The sequence below is a fragment of the Vanessa cardui genome, chromosome Z (genome assembly GCF_905220365.1).
Source record: "Vanessa cardui chromosome Z, ilVanCard2.1, whole genome shotgun sequence".
NCBI lineage: Eukaryota > Metazoa > Arthropoda > Insecta > Lepidoptera > Nymphalidae > Vanessa > Vanessa cardui.
In genome coordinates, this window is record NC_061154.1 from 11,088,976 (window position 1) to 11,115,704 (window position 26,729).

General features: G+C 32.6%; 3 protein-coding genes across 3 annotated transcripts in view; 1 reads left to right on the plus strand and 2 right to left on the minus strand.

Annotated features, from left to right (window-relative positions):
* Positions 1 to 1,197: 1,197 nt before the first annotated feature.
* On the minus strand, positions 1,198 to 4,226 carry LOC124542835 (epithelial discoidin domain-containing receptor 1-like). The gene is made up of 4 exons (XM_047120718.1): positions 4,144 to 4,226; positions 3,893 to 4,034; positions 3,696 to 3,800; positions 1,198 to 3,429 (listed from the first exon to the last, which is right to left on the minus strand). Exons 1-4 carry the CDS (start codon positions 4,191 to 4,193, stop codon positions 3,226 to 3,228), a joined length of 501 nt encoding a protein of 166 aa, XP_046976674.1. The 5' UTR covers positions 4,194 to 4,226; the 3' UTR covers positions 1,198 to 3,225.
* Positions 4,227 to 4,722: 496 nt separating this feature from the next.
* LOC124543442 (discoidin domain-containing receptor 2-like) overlaps positions 4,723 to 26,729 on the minus strand; it is a 68,142-nt gene continuing 46,135 nt past the window's right edge. The window contains exons 11-13 of the mRNA XM_047121673.1: positions 14,460 to 14,627; positions 5,099 to 5,217; positions 4,723 to 4,885 (exon numbers count right to left, since the gene is read on the minus strand). Of these exons, the coding sequence (XP_046977629.1) occupies positions 4,723 to 4,885; positions 5,099 to 5,217; positions 14,460 to 14,627 (450 nt within the window). The remainder of the gene's footprint in view (positions 4,886 to 5,098; positions 5,218 to 14,459; positions 14,628 to 26,729) is intronic.
* Positions 13,459 to 14,037, plus strand: LOC124542836. The gene is made up of 2 exons (XM_047120719.1): positions 13,459 to 13,609; positions 13,697 to 14,037. The coding sequence occupies exons 1-2, from the start codon at positions 13,540 to 13,542 to the stop codon at positions 13,948 to 13,950; spliced, it is 324 nt and encodes a 107-aa protein (XP_046976675.1). The 5' UTR covers positions 13,459 to 13,539; the 3' UTR covers positions 13,951 to 14,037.

Sequence of the window (26,729 nt, forward strand, 5' to 3'; positions counted from 1 at the left end):
TATCGTGAGGAGGCCATTTTAAAGTTTAACTGTCATCTGGGTGAACTGATTTGAGGTTAAGTAATAATACTAAGATAATTATTTTAAAATTCCGTATTACTTTATGATAAAGAACACTAATCCTAATAGTGAATATATTTTATTGAGTTGTTTTTTGTTTAATAAAAATATTGTGATGTTACCTTGGACAATATTTTTATAATGCTTATTACGTATAAAAAAAATAGCAATCATTGTTTTTCTATATTGCAACACAGTAGCAACAGGTTAACACACAGTGGTTTAGTTATACACTATTGATGGTTTCCGATGCTACTAATTTGCTGGTATTTTCTTAGCTAAGTAAAATATATGAATGACTAACTATATTGGACATTTAACGCAATAAGCGTCTAGCCATAATAAATCTAAATATAACTTAACTAATGGGAAGAATTAAGGTGATAGGCAGCTACCATTCGTGATGCTGATCTCAGCCTATTCACATTAACCTTCCAACTTCATACTAATATTACTTTTATAACTAGATAATACGAATACGTATGAGCACCACTTATTAATTTTTTATTGTATTCATATGAATCATAAATCTCAGACTTAACTTCTTTGATATATCAACCAATTAAAAAGTTCTAGTAGTATATTTTTAATTAGCTTTAAAATACCTAATATCTCTCTTTTAATATATTTGTAGTGCCCATATTGGAAAGATCGCTTTTGCGTTAAATATCCCTATTCTCTAGGCAAACCAAACAACAAACACAGTAATATAAAATTTTGAATCGCAGGATTTCCTCAACTGCAATCTTATTTACAAATTTCCAATGATAATGTCTATAATATTATGCAGTCTCGTATTACACAAAAGAGAATATTAACGAAATAATAAAACAATAGTATTTTTAAAGTTGAGCGTAATATATGTACCTATAATAATTAAAACAAAGTAAATAAACCTTTGTCAAAGAAATTCATCGTCACAATTATACGATCATTCTTATTACCTATGATGTCATTACTTTTAAGATTTTATATCTATATAATATTATTTTAAAGATTGTATATCTATGTATATATTACTTTAATTTTTTTATATCTAACTATCTATATTACCTATTAGTATTAAGACTAGAGCACACACATCGTCATTTTAAATATAAAAATATTACTATGGAAAACAGAGGAAACAATAAAACAAGTGATAAAAAATCAGTATCAGAGACTGCAACATATCAATGACTTATATTACTGTATTAATTGCTTAAGTTTATGACTTACTTGTATTGTACAGCTAATCTGGATATTGCTTGCTAGGAGAATCTCACGTAATCGTCCTTTACTATCCGTCGTCATGGTAACGAATATAGATACATATATAAATATATATATAATGGAACCTAATTCAACTAATGAGCACATTTAAAGCTTTAAATGATGTATATCCTGAGTTACCGGGATCAGTTGTAAAAAAATTTGAGCTGTACTTAATACCAATTTGGCAGTATAATTTATAGTTCAATTTATATCGACGCTGATCCCTTCCGATATTAAATGCGCGCATACACCTCTTGTCACGTGACTGGCTCTTCGTGATCAAAGGGATACATTATTATTATAAACTTTATCTGTTAATTTAAACAGTAATCACCCCGTTTCATCATGCCTTTATTTAATAAGAACAATTTTGAACGCATTGATTTTTAAACGACAGACACATGGGCGAGTTTGCGCCTTATACTCTGATCAATGCACGTAAGAACGATGTAGGTTCTTGATGAATCGAGGTTAATGACTTATAATTACTGACGACATTCAATTCATGTATTAGTAATGTATCCTTAAAACTATGACACATGTATTATTTATTTAATTAGACCAGGGGCTGGTTTTAATTAATTCGGTTTGCATCAATATCATAATATGTCGATCACAATGACTCCGCTTATATGGACAAGTATAACATCCCATCAATAATCACGGAGCTTGGGAATAGAACCATTGATGCCTGGTCGAAGAAAACAAGAAGCAGAGGAGCCTCCAGGGCATATATTGCCCCTGAAGCTATGTAGCCTCACGAAGTATATAACCTTAACATATAAAACAGATTAAAAAAATAGGAGTAGATTTGGATATAGATACTATAGAGCATAGACCGATTTTATATTGGATTTATGTTGTTCACGTGGAATATTTTTTAAATATATCTAGAAAATATTCCGAAAAAACATGAGGTAAACTGATGTTCGAAAATCTGACGACATAAATCCTTATATAACCAGTTTACGAACTAGACAGAACACTTTTGGAATGTACGCTAATGAAAAAAGTCACTCATTTAAAAGCTTGAGGGAAGGTAAATAGCTTAGCGTGCATTACAACAGTGTTCCTAATTAAAGGGTTGCCATAAAGGCGGTGATAGTGGAAGATCGTGGGAGCGCTAGGCAAAGGGCGCTGGGGATAGCTTGAAATAGAACGCGATTCCGATGTTCTGACAACACGTATATCGTGTACTTTAAGTATCTTTTGAAGATATTGTCAGCGACATCGATATCCCAACATGTTGTGGTGTCCCGAGCTTCAATCTCTTAATAACTAATCTATCTACGCCACATGCCAACAATGCATACTATCATTCAATATATCTATTTTATACAACTGTTTTAGAGAACCACAGCATGTTATAAAACGTCGATACACCGCTTAAAATACGGGAGGCATCGACGTTTAATTTGATCGATTACAATCTATCCCAAGAGAATATACTTAATAGTAAATATGTCTTTGAACTTGCTAATGCTACGCAATGTGAGAGTGGTGGCATGACTAGAAAGAGATGTAGCATAGGCAAGTCGACATTGTAAATTTATGCTAAAGCGGTTTCACACCTGATTATGCACTTTAAATTTTACATTAAGTGACTTATAATATAAATACTGTTATTAATACTGCCCGAATCCTATCACATAAATTACGCAGTCTGTTATCAATTTCTCGGATTTGACGATCCCTCGGGCTCTAGACTAAGTTACTTACGCTGTAAGATTTTAAATCTAAACACCTTATAAATAGAGAAATTTTCAAAGCTCGTACGAAACAGTTTCCGTTTTGTCCATCAAACTTCACAATATAACTAATTAATTAAGTCTAGTAAGTTCCTTCAATGCAATGCCTGCGATATGCCGTCGAGATTCCGCATTCCGTTTTAGTGTAACAGTTATGGAAGAGTTAACGATGTGTAGGAGGTTTGTAGCCGTGAGACATACGATCGAGGAATCTGTGCAGGTCGTGAAAGCGAGGCCGTTGGATCGGCTCACGTCGCCAGCACTCGTGCATCAGATCGTAGAGCTCGCGCCGGCAGCGTGGTAACGGCGCTGCCGGCACGCGAGCGCCACGGGCTCCGTACCGCCAATCACTAGCGTTGGTCACCACCTAGATTTATGTGTTTCATTAGGAGACATTTATAACACTACTATAATCGTTTAAAGCGAAAAATTTGAAAGAACGGGAGAATAGAAATATTAGTGTGTATTTACTGAAAATCTTTTACTACTCATTAGAAGCATAAGTATATTAGTTATATAATTATGTTGGATATAATATTAATGAATCTCGAGTGAAAATGCATAAATGGGTTGAAAATATAACTATATAGTACGTAGTAAACTAGTGTTTATATATTATTTCTGTGTAAAAACCTGATCGTCGTTCATTTCCTCGAACGGTTTTGCTAAGCAGTAAGTAAGCACCTCCCACACTGTTACACCAAATGACCAAACATCACTAGCTGGTGAGTAGATGCCCTAAAAGGAATGTATATTAGAGTTATCTACCATTACACGAATTAAAAAGGTAATAAATATAAATTTAATATATTAAATGAAACATAAGTTACCATCAGTAAACTTTCCCAAGCCATCCAACGTAACGGTATGCGCGATCCATCAGCCATTATGTGGTAGTCGCCAATAAATTCTTCGCAGAACATGGCGTAGTCCGCCACTTTAATGCGGAGACCGTCGCTTACTGTTACGTTTCTAAAGGAATAAATACTTTTTAGTCTTTTTCGCTTTCATAATAATAAGTGATTAAGGAAAAAAATCGACACAATATGTATATACTTTATCGTAGTTACTTATTTATTACCTTGCTGCGAGATCTCGGTGTACCAACTCGAACGATTCCAGGTACTTCATGCCGCTTGCAATCTGGCAGCATACGCGGATTAAACTCGCATAGCTGTGTTCGGTAAACAAATTAAATTATTATACTTGAAGTAAATAATATATTATTTTAAAATCAAATATAAGTATGTAGTATAGTCTGACTTTGAAATGATGTAAACGTGACACAGTGGTGGATTTACCAACAGGCTAAGTAGGCTGGAGCCTATGGCGGCAGATTTTGAGTGGCGGCAAAATTTGTTATAATCTTACAGAAATTAAAAAGAAGAACTTATTATTATATGTATACACACATTATGTATACACGTCCGTAATCCGTATACTCTTCTCTACATAGCGGGTTGAAAAATAATCTAGTAATTGACCGAAATATCACCTAGTTTATAATCATACTAATAACAGGAAAAAACCGATGAGGACGATACAACACAAATTATAAATTTTGCAAAAAAAGTTAGGGCGGCATAAATTGAATAGCCTACTAGCCTAATAGCGACAAATTTGTAAATCCGCCACTGACGTAACATCTCATTGGTTAGGCTCACCTCAATCTGCGTTCCATCTTCAGAATCGTCGGTAGTGGTATAGCGTCCCCGCGGTCGAGTGCCGCGCACGGAGGTTCTAGCAGGCTCAATCCAAGCACGCGTGCGAGTTGTGGATGCTTCAGGCCAGCCCCCCATGTGGCTTCGCGGGCAAACGCCGCCCTGCGAAGCGATGCGAAAGCGAAAATAGTTAAGCTAATGTGAATATTTTTATAATTATTACTATAAACTTAGTTCTACGAAAAGTTTCAAAATTGTTCTTACAGAATAGCTTCGATTAAATTTTTATTTTAGTATCATATATTATATATATTATATAAATATTTATTGTTGAGCTGTGAATGAGGTATTAAGAGATATGTTCTTTATTCGTACTTGACATCGCTATGGCACCCGCGCCACAAAGTCTTCACCACAACAAGACGGCGGCGATTGCCAGTGGGCAATTCCTCGTCGCTCAGCTCGTCGATACCATCCGTCTCGCAAATCTGGAGCTACATCATTAAGGGGGATTAAAGGCACCCGTACAGTTTCTTCCTATCCACCACATTCAGACAACATCGATACATCGAAAGCACATTGTATTACTCATAAAAATTAGAATATTATAAGTACATCATAATCAAAAAGAAAAATACGAAAAACATTTATTACACATTTAAGTAATCTAAACACCAAATAAACAACACCTTTTAATCGTTTAAGTCAAATTACTGAAAGAAACATAAAACATCCACCTAAAATTAAAAAGAAAGGATTAAAAATTTACATTCTTATTCCACGGCACGAGGGGAGTTCTCAAGGAAATAGTTCTTAAGCACGTAAATAGTGAGGGGAGGTAGAGAATTTCCTGTATATTTCACAAAAGCCTACTTTGGCCCAGTTTCTAAGTTTACCGAGCGTGGAAAATGGCTTTGCGTCTAACGGATTTGCAAATCTTGAGAAAAAGCTCGCTTAAAATAAAGGTGCATGGCCTTCGATAGGGTTGCACATGAACTGCTGGTTCACTCGCCTCATCATTTACTTAATACTTAGTAGTTAGTGACCAAGCGTACAACACTTCATTCAGTAACGGTTTTAAGGGATGAATAGATTATAAAAAATATTCAAACTGTTTTCAAATTTATATTGAAATCAGATAAAATTGTTTTATTCGAATAGGTCTTGGAATTGTCAAGTATAAATGAATAACTACTACCACTTCGGCGAGTTATAATTACTGTCAAATTATAAAAGTACGTTTGCAGCGCGGTTTCCCAATGCTATGGATTTACTTCCTCTAATCTTCAAGCGAATATTTGCTATTACACCAAGCTACTACATTGCTAATCGATACTAATATGTGATCGCGATAGAGGTTTCTCCGCGAATGCTGTTTTTTTTTTTGAGTCACGATTAACTATGGAAGCAAATACACGAAAATCTGATCCTGCTCGATTTAGAAAACGCAATCAAAGGCATCCACGTTCTTGTACACTACGTTATTTCGGTTACAATGAATCTTAGTTAGTAGTTACTCATTTTTCTAAAACTGCCTGTCTTTTTATAGTCTGTATTTAGTCATTTTTAGTTGTGTAAAGTATGTCATCTATACAATTAAATTTAAATATCCTGCATGAAAATTAAGCAATACGAAGTCCACGCTTTCATATCTTATATACACATATAATCTTGTATATTATATTACAAATTATTCATGCTCTTTTTATTAAATTGTGAATTGGTATTTATAAAAGTACCTGCGGGATTTTATTATTTTATATATTTTCTATTCATCCCCTAAAACACAATAAAGCATGGAACGTCTTTTCATGCAGGCATTTTTTTGAGTAACTTAATTGTAATGATGAAAAAGTCACTCACATAGCGGAGTGTTGAGTGTGTGATTATGTGATTCGTTAACTGTTCTAAAGCTTCTCTTAAAGCTTTGTAGTTGCTGCTGACTTGAGCTGTTAATCTATAAATGATAGAAAAAACAATCGCATTCAGTTTAACAACTTTAACATAACGATTTTTTATAATGAAATAATTATTATTTAACTCAAAATAATCACATTTGTAGATAACATACGCGTACACAGACATGATAAGATTCTTTTTATTTTTCGTTATAATTATTTAGTTTTTCATTTCAAATGATAAAAACTTCTTTTATTCATTTGTTTTATATAAATTAGCCTAACTATATTGTTTTAAATTGAACACGGTTTATTTGTACGGAAATAGTTATATCCAATTTTGTGATCGGTAAACAATTACAAAATGTGTACGCTCATAAAATGTTGCTAGATTAATTAGTCAAAATGATATGTGATGTGGTTCACATACACAATACTTTCGTTTGATGGATTTATACTTATATGTTATTCGTGTCATATACGAATATTTGTGGCTTTTGTTTAATATTAGTGATTCTTGTATGTATTCTACAAAGACAGGCACATATACAAAAATTGTATATTGTATCGTATAAGTCGACATTTGTTTGGCATTTTATAAACAATTTCCATTATTATTTGAATTATTAATAATATTATAATAAAATTGAATTGAAATTTCGTGATGATTTCTGCCAGTTCACTGCAGCGTATAATAACTTATTTCCAAAAACACTTATGTTGGTTTTAGTAACTCGCAAACAGCAAGGGCTGTTCACTTTGAAATCATAGAGAAACATTAATTTTATTTATTTGTATAGAATTTCTTTTATTTATTATTATTTGTAGATCAAAATGATCAATACATATTTATATGATATAAATCTTAATAATCTGTAATTTATAAAAAATCATAATAAAGCATCATTTTTTTTCTTTTAATGGCTAACGTAATAAGACCGACGCAATCTTTAATTAGTTATCTGTGGCGAACAAATATTAGATACATCATAAATAATATGGTAAAAGTATAAAATAATCGTCCATGGCTATTAAGGCGGGGGGAGCCGGGCGGTTGGCGGCGGGCGCCCGAGTGCGAGCAGATTGCATTTTCTTGCTACGGCCAGTAATCAATTTTTATGAGCATTTTTGTAGCCCCGTGCTCTCCGTTCCCCTTCCAGCGAGCCTGATGTGCAAACTTTCCCCTCGCAACACGCCACGGGCGTAAACTAACTCGCCTTCACAATTATTACCTCGCCGGAATTTAATCTAGTGAAATTTAATTTAGTTTGCAGAAGTTTCGACGGAATCCCACTTTACAAGTATTGTTTTAAGCCTCGACTATCATACAGGATGACAAATATCTATGGGACACATAAATACGCGGTACCCCCAAGTTTGTAAGAACTTTGAAGCAGTGTTTCTGAGTTTAATTAATTTTGCTCTAGCCGAGATCTCTTGGCCGAACGCTACCTGTGATAGTTTCAAAACAGGATTTTAGATTTAATAAATTAAATGCATTTTACTATTATTCTATAATGAAATACCTTTACAAGTTTTTAATTTAAAATCGAAGTTATAATTGTTAGCGTTTACAATATCTTTCTTTTATTAAGTAATTGCAATAAGACAACTTTATACAATAAGTTTTAAATATTCAATAGTTTTAATTTTTCCAACTTTGAAGGGTTTTGAGATGGTTTTTAAAAAACATTACAATTTTCAAGTAAGTATGTAAAGACTCAGTGCTCAGCAGATATGGTTAAACGAGGACACTGCACAATGAGCAGAGCTGGCAAAGATTTTATCCGGCACCGACACTGTATTTAAAGACTACTTTTACGTTTTACAAATTAGCAGAGAAGAAAGAAAGACTTGTTAAGAAGTCTTATTTGAACATAAATTTTACCTCAGACACACTGTGTGTGCTATGTACACTGTACATATGTCTACCATAGATTAATATATTATTACAATAAGCAGGATTGGCGCGTGCTACCTGTTCATATTGGAGATAACGATTTGTATTATTACTCTCAATTAATCGTGGACACGAGCTGCGCGATAGATATGATCCCATCTCTACGTTCATCGATAATATTGTACAGCTTGCAACATAAATTGCATTATAGTCTTCGTATCTAGTAGTGATAACGAAACGCGCTGCGTTAACGCGTGTACGAGAGCTTAAAACAATGGAAGAGGTATATTGAAAAACGTTATCGAAGTACTACTTGCGGTTTACTTGTGTTTGAAATAGCAACGACAGCAATAGACTGTTATTTTACAGTCCATAATAGATTCGTAATTTGATCTCATTTATTTTAATTACAAGGTATCTCTGTAATTTATTTTGTTCTTATAATGCGAATATATCGAAACATTCTGTTCTTCGCGACTATATTCAAGCTAAATTAATTTTTCGCCTGGGGCTGCCTGTATGTTACATTTAATTACGAAAGAAAAAGTCATTTTCGCATTTATCATATTGTTATCTAATTAAATTTACACAACGGTTTCGGTTGTGTAAATTTAAATAGAAGTTAGGATAGACAGAAAATTCAATGAAGGCCACGGTCTCAAAACTTATGGTGGGCTTATGCTGTTCCAATACTGTTTGGTGGCAATATCTATGACAACAATTATTATTATTACTGTCTGATATTTACAAACTTAAATGACATGAATATACAGTGGTACTTGCCCAAGTTTGATCTTCGGTTTCAAGATCCAACTGTTATATCTGCTGGGCTATTGTGACTCATTTCAAAATTTAGAAACATTTGATAGGAACAAATACCAGTATTACTTACATAGCAATGGCTTAAGCATGTAAATTTTTAAAAACAGTGGTGAATATTTGGATCTAATTATAGAAAATGATTACTTCGCAGGTGCAAGACATTTTAAAATTTACTCAATGCTAAAAACACTACGAGGACTAATCTATATTTATGGCTGAAAATTTAGTGTTTAAAAATAAATGTATAATAAAATATAATTTTAATAAATAAATAAATATAAATTGAAATAGCGGTAACTACCGATAATCGTATAGAAATCATTATTTCAAAACGACATTTTTAATTATATTTCAGCAAGATCTAAAATTATTTATAAGTACTATTTTCATATATTTCGAATAAATAAAAGCACTCCCGTATAAATTGGGTAAAAGTTTAGGTACAGATAAATAATTGGAAAATATCGAAATAATTTGCAATGAAAAAAAAATAACCACTAACAAAAATAGGGTTATTAGTGTTGCGGTTTTATTAAACTTTCGATATTTATACAGGCAAATAGTCCAGTGATATTTGCATTATTTGCAAATCTATTACATACATGTACACAGGGCCGTAGCCAGGATTTCATTTCGGGGGGGGTTCGTGCTCCAGGAAAAAAAAGCAACAGGTTTATTCTATAATAAACATAAATATATTAAAATTATACATAACTTGTACACATTTATTCAAAAGACGACTTCTTTTACGGGGGCAAACGAGCATGAGGCTCACCTGATGGAAAGTGATTACCACCGCCCATGGACATCTGTGGGGCTTGCAGGAGCGTTGCCGGCCTTTAAGGAAGGAGTACACTCCTTTTTGTAAGGTTCCGAATCATTCATTCATCACGAATTTGAACATTAAGGTGGTGAGGGTGAAAATTTAAATTTTGACAAGATGTCCGAAGGTGAAATTCAGCAGCCGGGATTAATCCGAACAATGCTTCGGAACATTTTCCGTGAAATATTCTGTATAAGATGCAGAGTGATGTAACATCTCTACGCGAAGCCAAAGGATCAAGTAGGTCGAAAAGGGCTTGATCGTCGATAATCCGAGCCGCTCTGCGTTGGATACGGACAAATGGAAGGAGCTGGTATTGGGGAGCACCCGCCTTGAGGTGTGAGCAATATTCCATGTGGGGTTCAATTTGAGCCTTGTATAGTTTTAGGCGATGGGCTTGTGTGAAATACTGTCTTGGCTTGCTTAGCACACCGAGCATTTTTGATGCCAATTTGGCTTTGCGTTCCAATTGACCGCGGAATTGAACGAGGCTCGAAATATCCACGTCAAGTATTCCAATAGTAGCTGTAGCGGCAATTGAAATCTTCTGAAATCGTGGAGATACGAGGAATGGTAATTTTATAGCGGCTAACGTGCAAACAACTTTCTTTTTGGGATTGAAGTAGACTAATTTTAGCGGAGGGAGGGGGTTTCGAAACTACTAAGTGAGCCTAAGGGACTGCTAAGGGAGATTACTTCCCCGCCATCAGATATTTTAATAGCAAAATAGCAATCATATATGAACTAAGTTTAGCCGGCTCCAGTTCGAGGTTTTATTTAATGAAGACTCGATTTCAGACACAATTTTGTTCCGGTTTTCTACGAGGTTTTCCCGAGAAATATTAGCCCAGTCGGTGTACGAGGTGTCTACAGTACTGTCGTCTGCATAGCAGTGAATGTTACAGATTTGCAACAAGTCACTGATATGCAGAAGAAACAGAGTAGGTGATGGAACGCAGCCTTGTGCAACATAGGTATTAACGAATTTTAAATCAGAGCATGCAACATATATAACGACTTTAATGTTCTGATCTGCAAAAAACTGGCATATCATAACTCCAATTGCATAATTTCCAGGGAAGCCCATAGGAAGGGAGCTTCGAAAGAAGCGCTTTGTGCCATACGCTATTGAATGTCTCTATGTCCAGATTGGCCGCCAATGCCTTCCCCTTGCTCTCAACTGCTTCCGCCTATCTATGACTAAGGTAATCCAGAAGATCACTGGCTGAACGCTCCCAACGGAAACGAAACAAGGGGGTGATGGCTATTGGCCTATTATTGGACGGGTCTGGGCGGTTCCTCTTTCAAAGTAGTCTTCCAGGAGTTCGGCTGGAATCAGCGACTATTCGGTAAAGAGTGCCGACTATCCGTTTTTTAATAATATTGTATGAATATTCTTAATAAAATGTACAGGATTATTGGTAATTCGACGTATATCCGTTAGGAGGTGATAAGGGTGACTATTTGCAATAATTTTAACCCCCATATGAATCATCCAAAAGTGAACCCATTTCGAGTTATCGCGTTTTTTTAGCTTTTTTCAAAATTTGTCAAAAATGAAACTTCAAATATGTATTTCAAAAAAAGTATAAATTAAAATGTATTTTTTCTTTTGTTTTGAAACAAAAAAAAGGGGACAAAGAGTGACCTTTAGTACGAACTCGTTCATGTTCGACTAAGAATTTCCACCAGCGTCCTTTCTGATCATTTTATTTCGATTGATATGAAATAATTTCCTTCTTTTTATACATTTTCGGGAAGCTAAAAAAACAGATATGTTTTTAAATAATCTGCAGGCCAAGTTTTATACATTTTTTTTTAGTTTTTAAGGCGTGTTTGAGCAAAAAAAATCGAAAAAAAATTGAAATAATTTAGTTTTTCGTCTCGCATTTTTTAATTTGACCGATAATTATTGTTTAAATATTCACAAATATCCAGTGCTTACTCGTTTTTATAAAACAAAAGAAAAAAATATATGTTAATTGATACTTTTTTTAAATAAATTTTTGAAGTTGCAATAAATTTTAAAAAAGGCAAAAAAACGTGATAACTTAAAATTGGTTCACTTTCGGATGATACATATGGGGGTTTTGAACCCCCAAAACCCCCGCCTGCCTACGGCCATGTACATGTATTCAAATATACTTCTTCCAGTTATGATTATTAATTTTACTATAATGCCGTACATGATAAACCACAAATTAAAAAAGAAATGAAAAATAATCACGATTTTTTTTCATAAACGTAACCTATCCATTTCATAGAAAGTAGTACTTTCCAAAGTAAGTGTATGAACATATCGAATAAAATAAGAATACTCAACATTTTTAAAATTCAACAAATAATTTAACATTTTGTATCTTCGATCTGTTTTGAAAGGGATATTATATTTAAAATTTAATTAATAAAACTTTTTAAAAATGATTATATAACGCTATACATTTTTTCTAACTTTTTTCACTTTTATCCAAGAAAAGCAATACCTACTCATATTAAGTAAAATTTTGGTAAATTTTAATGTTTCGGAATGCTTAGACTTCCATCAAGTGTTTCCTAAATGCTTTGTGTGTACAAGTATGTCTGTGTAATTTTCGTAAATGTTTCTTTCGCTTCGCATGTAAAAGAACACATCACATTTTATGATATCATATCATATTCATTTATAAAAACCATAAAGAACACATAATTCCGAATTGGTTTTATTTGTATTTTTTAAACTGCAAATATATTAATTATTATCTCTAAACTCGTATAGCTTATAGTATCGGCGAACCACATCGCAAACGGACTAATTGTTTAGTTTTTGTAATTATTTAAATTGTTTACATAAGAAACCATTTAAAGAGGCATGTCATATTCAATACCACAAGTTATATTTGACATTATTAATATAGTATTATACAAATTTAATCTTTTCTTTAATTAATATTTATTAATATAAGTATATGTAGTTGTTGTTTATTTTCACGTGTTTGATAATGTATGTGTAATTATTAATTTAAAATGATTTTCGTTCTTTTTCCTTAATATGCACTAATATTTTATTAGGATTAAATATAATGATGTCACAAGTTTGACTATTAATGAAATGAATAGTAATTAATCATATAAACATAGTATCTCTTAATATACAGTATCTTCAATATAACGGATTTTTGTGGTGAACATTCGACAATAAACAAAGGTATTTTTATCTTGTGTTTACTTTGTTTATATCGTAATAAAAACTCTTTAGTGTATCTGTCAAAAAACAAGAAGAGATTAACTGCTAGGTAAGCAATGAAATTACAAAAATGTTGATGTCAATTTTAACACTACATCTGTTAATTTAAATTTAAAACATTTCAAAAATTACTTTAAAAACATAACAAGGATGGAAGATTTCTTTAAGAATCTAAAAAGTAAATTGTCGATCGAAAACGTTGTCGAGCTCGTCGAGGATGGTACGTTTGTTGTTGTTTCCTATATAATACATTTAATTGGGTGATCTTGAAAAGAAATACTTATTTCCTTCCTTATAATTTTATCAGGCAAAGTTATTGATGAAGATCACTTAAAGGAAAACACGAAATGTGATGTTGAACATGTTGATCCCAATAACTTTAAAATTACGACAAAATTAAGCGACATTAGACTCGAAGCTCAGCAAGATGCGACGTCTTCAGATAACAGCAAAATCAAGGAATCTGAATCCACGAAATCCACTTTAAAGGCAGAAAACTCTAATCCGATTCTACAAGATAAGAATAAACGCCGCAACACAGACCTCAATTTCTTTTTCTAGTAATTATTAAATCTCGACTTAGCGTCTTCATTTTACACGAAAAAAATAATTATTTTATAAATCTTTATAAACAAAGAATAAATTATTTCACCAGCCTCTGAATTAAATGATTTCTTAGACATCGACCTATTATGATTATTTATGACATTCCGTTAAAACATCTTGTAAGTCATTACCACATGTAACCATAGCTGTTGTCTGTCCGACCTGTAACACTAACTGCTCATAAATTTGCAATTATTTACATGACACATATGTTATGAGGGAAGACAATAAATACTCGATACTATCGCTAACGATATAACAATGTGATACATAGTAACATCAAAACTAACCAATGTGTAGTCTGCATGTATCGACTGTTGTGTTTTATGGGAAATATATATCGAATTTCTGAATAAGTTTTCATTACTGTAAACTGTGACATTATTATTGCACCCTAATATAAACACCAGCTTAAAACATTTTTTATAAAGTATTCTCATTAATGAATAAAATGGGATACTTACAGTGCCATGGGGACCTTCACCAAGAAAGGTTACAGGTCTCATACGACCACGTGGAAAATCTAACAACGGTGCGACTCCATTTGGGGGCTCTGCTTCTGGTAGCTTAATCGAGGTAAACAGCCCAGGGGGAGGTCGCTCACGCCTGTATGTCCGTTCGTCGGGATACGTCTGAGAACAAAGTTTAAATTAAATAAATGTGATACAGATATCAATTTATCTTATATTAGTAGTAGTGTTGGTCGGAGTACGTGGGTATTTCTCGTGGCGTATTACTTCTTTTACCTAACTTGTTTAAATACCTCTTTGTATTCAAAAACGATGTCCTTATGCACACATTTTTGTATTCCCCGAGTAATATTGAAACAGAAATCATAGAAATTGTTAAGATTGACGCCCGTAGATTTGATTTTAATTTGTAAAACAATTTACGTGATAAACTATTAAGATTTGATTGTAATTAAAAGTTAATTTAGTACTTGATGGTTTAACGACTTTAAAGCGAGTTACTCAAGAATCGGAAAGTTTCCTTTAATCCTTGTTTTGTCTGTACAGGAGTTCGAATTATTTTTTAAATATAAAAGTTATCTGAAACAACGTGCTACGATCAAAGAAATGATTGATAAATGTCTTAAAAAAAACACAGCAGAAGTATGGATCTTATGTTAAAAATCAATCAATCAGGTGTGGTTAAGAAAATGTGTGATACTTTGTTTTATTCATTAGGGATTCCAAGTTTTTCAGATAATTTCTAAGTGCAATAAATGTTACCGTTATAGATTATTGTGCATATTTTTTTTATTTTGTATTTTGTGCCTTTTAACTCCATTACGAATCATTCCAGTTAATGTGAGGGTCAAAGAACATGCCTACGAATTAACGGATTTATAACAGTGTCACATATGTCACAGCCACTAAAAAACTCGAGTATACAGAAAATTATAGTGAAATAGGAAATAAATATCGGCCTTTATTAAATAATATAATCGATTTTGTATTTTTTTTTTGGTTTTATATTAATCGCCTCACGCACACTGAGGCTTGTAAGTATGAGCGTCACTCATACTAATGCACGCCGTTAATTTAATGAGGAGGGGCGCGCCTTCGTGAGTGAATAGATCTTTATAAAAAAGTATGATGTTCTTGTCTTATGTTTTATGTATTTTAGTTTTACTATATATTTTCAGAGTATGTTTTAATATGCATCGTGTTTACAAATCAATAAATGTGTAAATTGTAATAGAGTCATCCATAAATCTTTCTTCAATAAAAAAAAATCTAAAATTTAAACAATATAATGCATGTTCATGATTTCCATTTTAAATTATCTTAAAACTTGTTTACACCATTGTTCAATAATAATGGCCGCCTGTTAAGCCTTTCAAAGTTATAGTAAAACATTAACAAAACACGGTACGTAGTACGGTAGGTAAGTCGCTCAACTAATGCCGTCCTTAGCCATTTATCATTTTGCAAACAACCGTATAATATCCCTAATGAGTAAAATCCAAGCATACCTTGGGCAATACCATTAATATTACAAACCCCAGCCTTTCCCCTTTATAGATGCTTGCCTTAGCAACGTTGAATGTGTGCTATGCCGAGTTTTGGAGTTATTAATTTTGCGGTTATGCCTTTTTAAATTTTCTTTCATCAGAATTCTTTTAATATTGTTATTGTAAGGCTTCAGTTTGAAGTTGTAACAAAACGAGTATAAAGTATGCCTACTAGCTAAACATAATTTTAAATATTATAAATAAACAAGAGATAATTAAATTGATCTCTTTGCCGGTACAAACTAATACTGGTTCTGTTTATATAATTAGCATAATTGTATGCTGATGTATTTATGTTTAGATTATATTAATTAGATGTATGTTTATATAGCTCTACGGATTAATACTACTTGATCGCCGAACGATGTGAATGTCGGCGATTTGTTCCCATTTCTTCTTTCTATTGTCTTACCCCCTAGGGGTATTAGTAATTCCATAAAATAGGTATTGTTGCATTGTTATATTATTATTGTACATAAATAAAGAGTCTCTTGGATATCGTTAAGTCTGATGATTCTCCATTCTAATTTATACAAATAAAGTATCGGAACATTTTTAGGGATATATATTAGACATATAATATGTTTGTTCAATATTGTGTAAAATTTATATGTCAATTGAATGGTTAATATTTACATGAATCACAAAATTATGCAATAAAAACAGCCTCATTCGAAAATTAGTACGAATAGTAATGATATGCGTAAATTAATCGGCAATTTTACACCGATTCATTGTTTAATTCAACATCGTCACACCCCTAGCCGAGGGGCGTGGGGCGAGTAGGGGTTGTTTCGGAACATGTGACATATTCACGTGCCACTCGGGTGTACTTACAGTAGGTAGTACTGCGGCTACGCGGTACCGTATGTTACGTGTAATGAAGTGCCTGCGAGAAGATTCTATAAGCGGTAAAATAGTACATTACAATAAGTAATATTATATTTAGTTAAATAATATTGTTATTAAATTCTACAAGTACAGGAATCTTAATATGAGATTTACTTTTTATACTTTTATATACATACTAGCAACCCGCCCCGGATTCGCTCGGGTCCAATACGGATACTAAATATAGTACAGAATTGGTTTATTCACGGCATCACATTAGAGACTTCTAAAATTCAATGTATAATATAGAAAAACCATCTCATGAATCACTCTATTTATTAAAAAAAAAGGTACCAAAATCCGTTACGTAATTTTTAGGACCTGTGCATACATAGGGACAGACAGCGGTAAGCAACTTTGTTTTATACTATGTACCTAATTATATCAATATAGGACCTATTGTATCACTTTGCCAAGTTCTTTTGCGTGAAATATTTAAAAATGTTAACATCTATTCTCCCTTAGTCGACCCTAACCCTAACTCGATTAGAGAAAAAAACAAGTACAAAATAGAGAGTAAACTCTCACAAAATAGTATTAAAATAAGCACACGGCTATTTTATTATGAAAGGTGTTTAGTTAGATTTAAGAGGAAAAGAAAAGTAGGATATATGGAAAAAGTAAATATTATAAACATAAAAGTATATTTTTTTTGAGTATAAGTTAATATATTTCTCTTGAAATAAACAAGTGAGGTTAATACTATTTCGGCACTGCTTTAGGGAGTTTCATTTAGTGCATTTGTATTTATGTGACTAACAATGATTACGAAAGTATTTCATTTTGAGACTCGTCGGGCTGGCTTACTGAAGAAAGTAAACGTAATAACGTCGGTGAACGAGTACTTTGTTTTAATATAGTTTAGCACATTTAACAGCACAAATGAAACCGAGGTTAACGAGTTAATAAAATACTAACTGTGAAACAAGGAGATCTCAATTATTATTTATTTATTATACTAACAAAATTGGTATGATTGCATTTATTAATTTCTGATACATTTAAGCAGTGCAATTCTGTAAAAAAAACCATTCGTATCTCACTCGTGTAATATTGACAACTGACTTAAAGAGATACGCCGTTTTGATGAACATATGTCTCATAAATTTTATAGTCTATGTCACATTTAAAATTCTGACATTTAAACTCGTGTTCTACGGTGAGATTCGAGTTATTGTTACATAATAGCCCTACAGAGTGTAATAGTATTTCTATATTACTACACTCTGTAGGGACACGATGGATCTCTTATGTCAAAGCAATACAACAAGAAGAAACACTGCAATCCTTTACATTCGGGTACGTAACGATCGAACCGTTAAAGATGGCGCTAGACTAGCAATATAATATCCTACTAACGTACAACCTAAATTCTTGCACACTATGTAGCTATTTTCCTCAAACATATATTAAATTTCTTAATGAGTATAATTCTAGACTATCGTTTAGGTTTTAATATTGAATTATATTCATTGTGCGATTGTGATATGATGTACATGGTTTTGTGATCAAGGTGACATATCAATCAAAGCTTATTGGGGGCAAGTCAAGCTACCTCCTATTAGTATTGTCAAGGTATTTATTAGAAAGACAGACAAGTATTGGTGAGATTGATTCTATGGCTGTTTTTTCAGGAAATAGGTGGTGAGGGCTTTTATTTCATAATCGAGTCTATCGTTTGGAAAAAACTACAGTGTCATTGTAGAAGGAAAGGATAAGATGTTTTCTTTTAATTTTTTGCCCCCCATGCGGATGAAATTAAGTTTCTATGTTTTTAATAGTAGAAATAATAATGTATTTTAAATTTGAATAAGTTAGATAGTGAAATATGTCTTCAATCATTGTGACTACAGTAACTGCAACTTCACGAAACTAGAGTAATTAAACAAAGTGTTGCACCTCAGCGAGTGCCTCGGCGATGCTAAAAAACAACTTCGAACAAATCTACGGCACTTAGTTATTCCGTTAGCATACAATTTGAATTGGATCTTGGAACCTATTACTTTTGAATTACAATGCAAAACACGTATAATGTATATGCAAGATTATTTTTTATATAAATTGGCACTTCCGTCACACTGCTGAAGCAAGGCGCCGTTGGCTGCATTGACTGGGAACTAGGTCATCTTCGTGCCTTTTATTTATGAGGATATTATTGAAATAATCAAATATTTATACGACTTAAAAATGTGTGAGAAATATAAAACATTAGGTAATATACAAAAGTACGTCCCCTGAGAAACGACGAGAAAAGTTTCCATAAAATAGTTTATAATAATATCTCCGCCTCCGCCCTCGTGAATATTTTATAGGTGGGATGAAAGAGACGGCCATACAACCCATTACTACGATATAGCTTTACCAAGTTGATGTATTGCAGCTTTCTAGAAGTTTATATCGGCATGTTTCATTTCAAATATTGTAAGAAAATTATTGAACTTTAAGAATGCGTCAATGGTCTTTTATCAGTTATAGTATTTGTTGGCTGCAATATACGAATTGTTGTTTATAGTTCAAGGAGGTTTTAGTGAATGTTATTTTTCGATAATGTCGAACATTGAACAAGAAGATCTGTAAATCGCTGCAGGGTAACAATATCATTTTATCTTCGAAGATATTGCATGTATGTTTTTGAGGTTACAAATCATAAATAATAAAAAATAAGGTTTAAAAATGGAAGCAGGCAATCGTTTCGCTTTAATACATAAACGTTAACCGCCAAGTCGAGTACACATGTGCTAGTGCTTAAACCGCGTACTCCACTACGGCGTAATTAAAAATTAAGCACTACCGAGTCCCAGGTGTTCTTCAGCAAAATGCATTAATTAAGATCGCCGGGAAAAACCTTAAACAAACTCTCTAGTGGTACACTAATTACGTTAGTTATGCTTTACTGGCCGCGTACTGTTGTAGCGAGGTATTCCTGTTATAAAGCCTACAGTTCAAGGTCGAGTGGAAGGAAAGTAACCTGGACTGCGTTAATTAACTATAGAGGTTTGACCTTTTTATACTTAATCTGTTTACTTAAGACGTTTCAAAATTAGTGTTCTCTAGAGCTTTGTAAATGTTTTTTGTTAGAATATCATGGAATAAAACGAGAATATACATAAAGGTTTGTGTTGTATAGTTAAGACTGATATAATCCCCAGAAATGGAACACGTAATTGTTAAAACAATTGAAAGTCTGTAAACATTTATAAATACGATAGTTGAAAGATTTAAACTAATATTCGTAGATTTAGTATATATAACACGTCAATTATACCTACGACGCTGTATTTTTCCTTCAGTATAATTTAATACTTCGAAAAAAACTATCTTGAATATAAAAAAAATGTACAAGAAAACATTGAAAAGGGATATCAAGTCTGAAGAATTGTTTTACTTCATAAGATGTGGACAACACCGAAGTCTCTTCAATAAGTATCGCTTCTATCATAAGAAATATCATCATACGTATAGTATGCTCATATCATCGTATTCAACGTGAGTACATTAACTGCATAGGTAAATTAGTTTACCAGAGGAACACGAGTACCAGTGGTATACAAGATGGAGGACACTGAACACGATACATGCAATTACCTGACGTGCTCTCAAAACAAGCTCGAGGGACGAAACGTCGTAAATCAATTTCATGACAAAGCCCCTATTATGTCAGAAGAAGTCTAATTACGATTAATTATCGTTAATTTTGTATTTGTATAGGCATTAGTGAATCGTGAAAGCGAAACTGATACCGTACGAGTTTGATTGTAGTATGTTATAGGAATACTGCTTTAACAACAACAATAACAATAATAGTCTGTAAATTTCCTAAGGCCTTCTCTCAATTTGAGGAGAAGGTCTGGAACCAGTTCCACAACGCTGTTCCAAGGCGGTTTGGTAGAATCCACATGTGTCAGATTTTTTATGAAATTAGGCAAATGCAGATTTCCTCATGATGTTTTCCTTCACCGCCAAGCGCGAGATAAATTATAAACACAAATTAAGCACATGAATATTCAGTGGTGCTTGTCTGAATTTGAACCCGCAATGATCGGTTAAGATGCACCCGTTCTAACCACTGGGCCATCTCGGCTCTTTACTGATTTAAGTAATACTTTAAATACTTAGTGTTTATTGTTAATAAAAAAGTATGGACTAATTTTCTCTTTGTAATAGTATTATATTTTACAATTCTTATGTAGGTTAGACTACATGTGGCAGATCTTCAAGGGGCACGTTCAATTTTCGTCAAAATGTTTCATTGCGCTGCCGAGTACGAGATTAATTATAAATACATATAAGAATATGAGAAGTTGCGGTCTCTAACCGAGTACAAACTAGCAATCTTCTCTTAAGATTTACCACTAGTGTATTCTGCTAAACATGTAGGTATGTCTAGTAATTAACGATAGTTTTTTAAACAATCTGATAAGAATAACTTTGAACTTAAGTACGTGCAACAAAGAAACATTTCAATAAATGGAAAGTAGAAATAAAGATTAAGATTGCGTGTTAAATAAAAAAAACAAACAAAAGAAAAGACGAGCCACCCTGTAGGAAAATCCTTGAACGGACAGCCAACATATGTAGTTTGTACAAATTCCCAGTGTCATTATAAAATACGAGCCGCAACGTGAATTCACTCTGAGAAATGGCGGTTGGGCTCGCGAACACCTGGTACCCAGAATCATAGAGCGGCGAACTCCTTCCCCGTTTCCATTGCTCGTTTTTGAAAGTCGAAAGTCACTAGAATAAATTTATCACTCTCCCCGAACTGAATAGGACACTTTTTTAAAACAGTTACCTCGTGAAATGGCTGATTTTAACATATATTACAGGATTCGGTAAAACGGATAGGACTTTTAGAATATTTATGGGGTCAACTTATTTAAGTTACTAAATTTCGAATAATCTATTGATGAATTTTGAAAAATCTATAGAGATTATCGAAATGTACAACAATCTGTGAGAGTCCATCGCTGGACTAAGCATTTTTCCTCTTTGGAAGATAATAAATAATTAATTCCACCACACCATTTTAGCACCAACTTTAACGAACATTTTACCATATTTGTTTTAGTATTGATAACAAAATAGGAATACAAAACATAATCACACAATACCTTATATTTAAAGAAGTATATTCGTACAAATTATTTATAAAGTTCTAGTGTTAAGAATAATTAATTAAGCCATTGGATTCATTATAATCTATAATTAATCAAATGTTAAAAAACTTAACCTTTATGACGCATTAAATTCGTTTTAAAAATAGAATAAGAATTTTTAATTAACTTCGGTACAGTATGAAAAGGCGAGTTTGGTTTCATTTCTGTTTTTTTTATAGAAATTAACTTGAAAACAGGTTGTGGAATATTTTTATAATGTAAAATGTTAGTTACGTAGTTATGGTAAATGATAACAACACTTATGTTCGAACTTTCGATCGGCTAAGTACGGCGAATGCTTAAAGCATAACTTACCTATTGTCTGTTGATAAAATTAATCGTTTCATGCCAAAGGTAACAATCTAAATTATTAAAGTTTTAGACACTACCTTGTTATTATTTATTTATATCTAGTTAAAATTTATTTTAAAATTCTTTTGTAGAAGGTTGGAACCGTTATAAAACCTTTTTTGGCTTTTAATGGGATCCAGGATAGATAGACCGCATTTACTATTCAAGTACTTATAAAAAAAAACACTTAAAAATAAACATTGTATTCTTTAACAAAGTACTTCGAACAAAAATGTATTCTGTTCTGAGGAAGCTCAAAGCTTTGAGCCTTTTACGTGTACCCTTTTAATCATCTTGTTATCACGTTAGCGCACCTGGCTTAGAAATAGCGTATGAAATTAATTTATATTCAAAATTGTGTTTTAAGTAGTGCACCGTAAATCATAAAGCCCCTTGTATAGTGAAATTCACTACTTTACAATTAATTTTCGGCGGCCTTTACACGCCTCACACGCTGCATACTGATTTAATTTGCATCAAAATATATGAAAACAATTACTAAGTACTGTGGTCCCTAACGTTAAATTTGTATGTTATTAATTTGACGTCCATTTCATAAAATGCAATCGTTGTTTACGGAATATCGTCATTTTAATTAAATTTTGGCAGAATGTTAATCAACGCGACGACGTCTAAATTTATAATGTTGATATGAGAATCTTTCGTGTTCGCTATTTGAAAATTACATTAAATCGTGTTTGCTCGCTTTTCGGTTCGTACGTGCAGAATGCATTTAGATTACGATTATTGACATACAAGGTTTTCGCAGTTGGTAAGGCTTACATTTAAACAGACACGTCTTGACCGGTACACCACTTATTAAGAATATTTTATCTCTATTATACATATTTGAAGAAAAATATTCTTGGATATTTAAATCCCGAAACTTTATGAAAAATAGGGCGTATCTATACATGTAGTGTAAAATATATTTTAAGGTGATGTAGCACCAAATAAAGCATGAGCTACACATTTTTAAATGGGCGTATTGCCAAAGTTTATTTGATATGCCGCCATACCTGACGTTTTTTTTTTCATATGACCTCGCATTTTTATATACAGGCCAGTAATATAGATTATATTTTAATTATATAAGTAGTTAAGTTACGGGATTTATTTTAAATAAATTTGATTATTATCTTGTTTTCTCCCTAAATTTTTGTACATGTAACTGCCTTGCTGTTAAATGGTTAGCTTATAAGCTTGCAAACCCTGAGGTTCTAGGTTCAAATCTCACATCAGATCAACCCTAGCAACAGAGTTATATTCTTGTGTTACAGGTTCAACCGTGACATTCGCCTCTGATCTTGCTCCGATCAGATATCAGCTTGCCATCGGATTTCGAGTGAGGGGAATAGTGCGCCTGTATATGTATATACGCTTTGGTGCTGTATCTCCAGGTTAATCATAAATATTAGCTGTCGTGGTCAATATTCACACTTAGATTGTTAATACATGTTAAATAAATATTAATGTTACATACAAGATACATAGTATAAAAATAATCTTTCTAAAACAGGTAATTGGCTCAGCTCTGAGGACTTAACGTTGACTGTAAAACATGAAGAAAAAACAAGACAACTCAACTCTCGTCAGACAACTAGACTAAAACAAACCCCTCCAAGCATTGACCCTCACGCTAGGGCTGCGATCTCGAAATGTTGTAAACTAGGGCAAAACACTGAAGACAGGATAGTTTTATTTTAGAATTTCATAGGATAGAGATTTTTCATAACCTTGATAGTAATTGCGTTGCAAAAACGGCAAACTTTTCTGACTTAGTTACTTTATTTAATACTACAACAGCACATTATAAATAAGTTGAAAATGACAATCTTTCCACGATGTACACACATTTCTACTAGTAGTAATCTTATATAGTCTTTTCAAACAAACCGAGATCTACAATAAATTAAACAGGAAATATGCTACAGTGCGATAATATTTTGCAACCCTAGCTTCATCGGGAATATGTATCTAAAGACCAATTAAATTTAAGAGAATCTTTTGTTGTTTTTTTTTGTAATTGTAAATGACAAAACATTAAAATACACATAAATCTCGGTGGAGGCAGTCTCGCTTGTCAACTAGAAGGCTTGGAACTTATTTCTCTGAGCTGTGTACGAAGTTGATGAATGTATGTTTGGTGGAATTTGATGCATATATAAATTTATTTACGACGTTTTGCTTGCTTAGATTTGCATCAGGACTTACGAATGAAATCCAATTATACAATCCACTAGGCTGTTATAAATTTGAAGTTTAATTTTAATAAATTTAAATTTGGAACAGTTATATGACTAATCTTCTTCTAAATGGGATCTTAAGTAAAATTAGTGTAAAAGCCACAATAATATCTAGCCTGACTTTTTAGTATTTGAATTTATATTTTTTCAAAGAAAAATATTGTCCTTCCACTTCGTTTTTGTAATAATCATAATTAACAAACAAAAAAAAAAAAATGTAAAAGAGAAATAGATCGCGGATCTGAGCTGACAGATCACTTGACATGACGCTGTCTGTATTAAAATGTACTAATCCCATTGATGTGAAAGTTTCACATATCGATAGGTTATGTTTTGACATCGAGCAAAGGCTGTATAAAACTTTTTATGTATAGTTATTATTTTTAAATAAAACATATTATGACAAAGAAATCAAAGACATGTAACACACTGATTTTAAAATACTTTATTGTACAAAAACAATGAAATAGTTAAAATAATGTGCAAATGGTAGTAACAAATCGGTTAACAGGAAAACCATGTTTATTAAGCATGTTTACGGGTACTCAATAGGGTAGCTAATGGGAACACTTTAACATTGATATTTCACTCATAAATAACATCCTTAATACCGATTTCCATATTTCTAACTTTCAAAAATGACAAATTTCCATACAAAGTTTCATCCTCAATTTAGCTCCCTTAGGCGATGAATTTTGAAAATTCCTCGCTTAGTGCTCACTTACCTTCCCTGGAGAATTCCTGTGCGATACGTCATCCTATTGAACTCACTTGTTTAGGCTGTGCATTGAATGCCTCTATAAATAACCAACCATTATTAGGATATACCGCGAAACAGTAATTCTGGATTAAAAGGTAAGAGAGTCAAACTATCTACACATAGCATCATAGCTCTCAAGACTGATGGGGGATTGGCGATGTGAGCAATGGTTGATATTTATTAATGCATCAGGGTATGGGTGCTGCTGACTTACCATTAGGCTACCTATTAGTCTGTCGTTCTAAATGCTTTACAAAAAATGATTCAGACAATAAAAAAAAATCAAGTTGATACAATAATGTAAATCACACTCGTTATGTTATGGGAAAACTACAAAGCGCAGCTACTCATTAAAAAATATGTAATACTCGTATTATATACATCGTTCTTTTCCTAAACACGTTGCACCCTTTGGTATAAGCGCTCCGTATACCGACAGACATTATGACTAAAGAGTATCCTCGTTTAATGTGTTAATAAATTTTGAGACCGTTACTATCAATCAATAAATGATTTTTGGAAGGTGATGTTTCGTTACAAATGAAATTTATTTCGAAACCGAAACTCGCCAATTCGTAATGAGTTTCAGAACTTTAATTAATATTTTATTTGCCTATTTTTATGGTCGCTCACGGCTTACATTGTTAGCTCACTTTCGAATCAAACTTTATTAAAAAAATCTCTGAGATTTTGAAGAATTCCTCTAAAGTTTTATACACAGATTAAATATTTTTTTTATATTTAATAACCGTATAAGCAACACGTGTAACGAAATATAAATCATATAAATAATTAAAGGTTTGCTGTATTAAACGATAATGTTTTAAAATGATAATTTTCGTGTATCAATAGGAAGCCTTGTTATTAAGCATTGTTGAACTAATCCCTTAAAAGGTCTTCGCCGCTGGCAATGATTTGTATTTCATCCCTTTGTATTGAGAACTAGGGGAGCGTTATATGTTTCGATTATCATCTCTCCGGCTTCGTTTGAATTTAAAAATATTTCCGGTTTCACTACTGTTTTTCTGGTCCACTAGATTTTTTTGTTGAGCAATAAATCTCGTTTTCGAACATGTAACGTATTTTACGTTTTGAAGTTTTTTGTATGAAAATACGTGTATTCTATAAAGTGATGGATTTCGTATGAAAATAGTATTATAACTGATATAGAAAATAAAACCTTTGTTCGGTGAACCGTCTAACATAACGATGGTAATATGAATATAAAAACGGAAATTTCGGCAGATAACGAACATACTGAACGAAGTTGATGATTATTACAATAATTGATATTTAATAAACATTTATTTAAT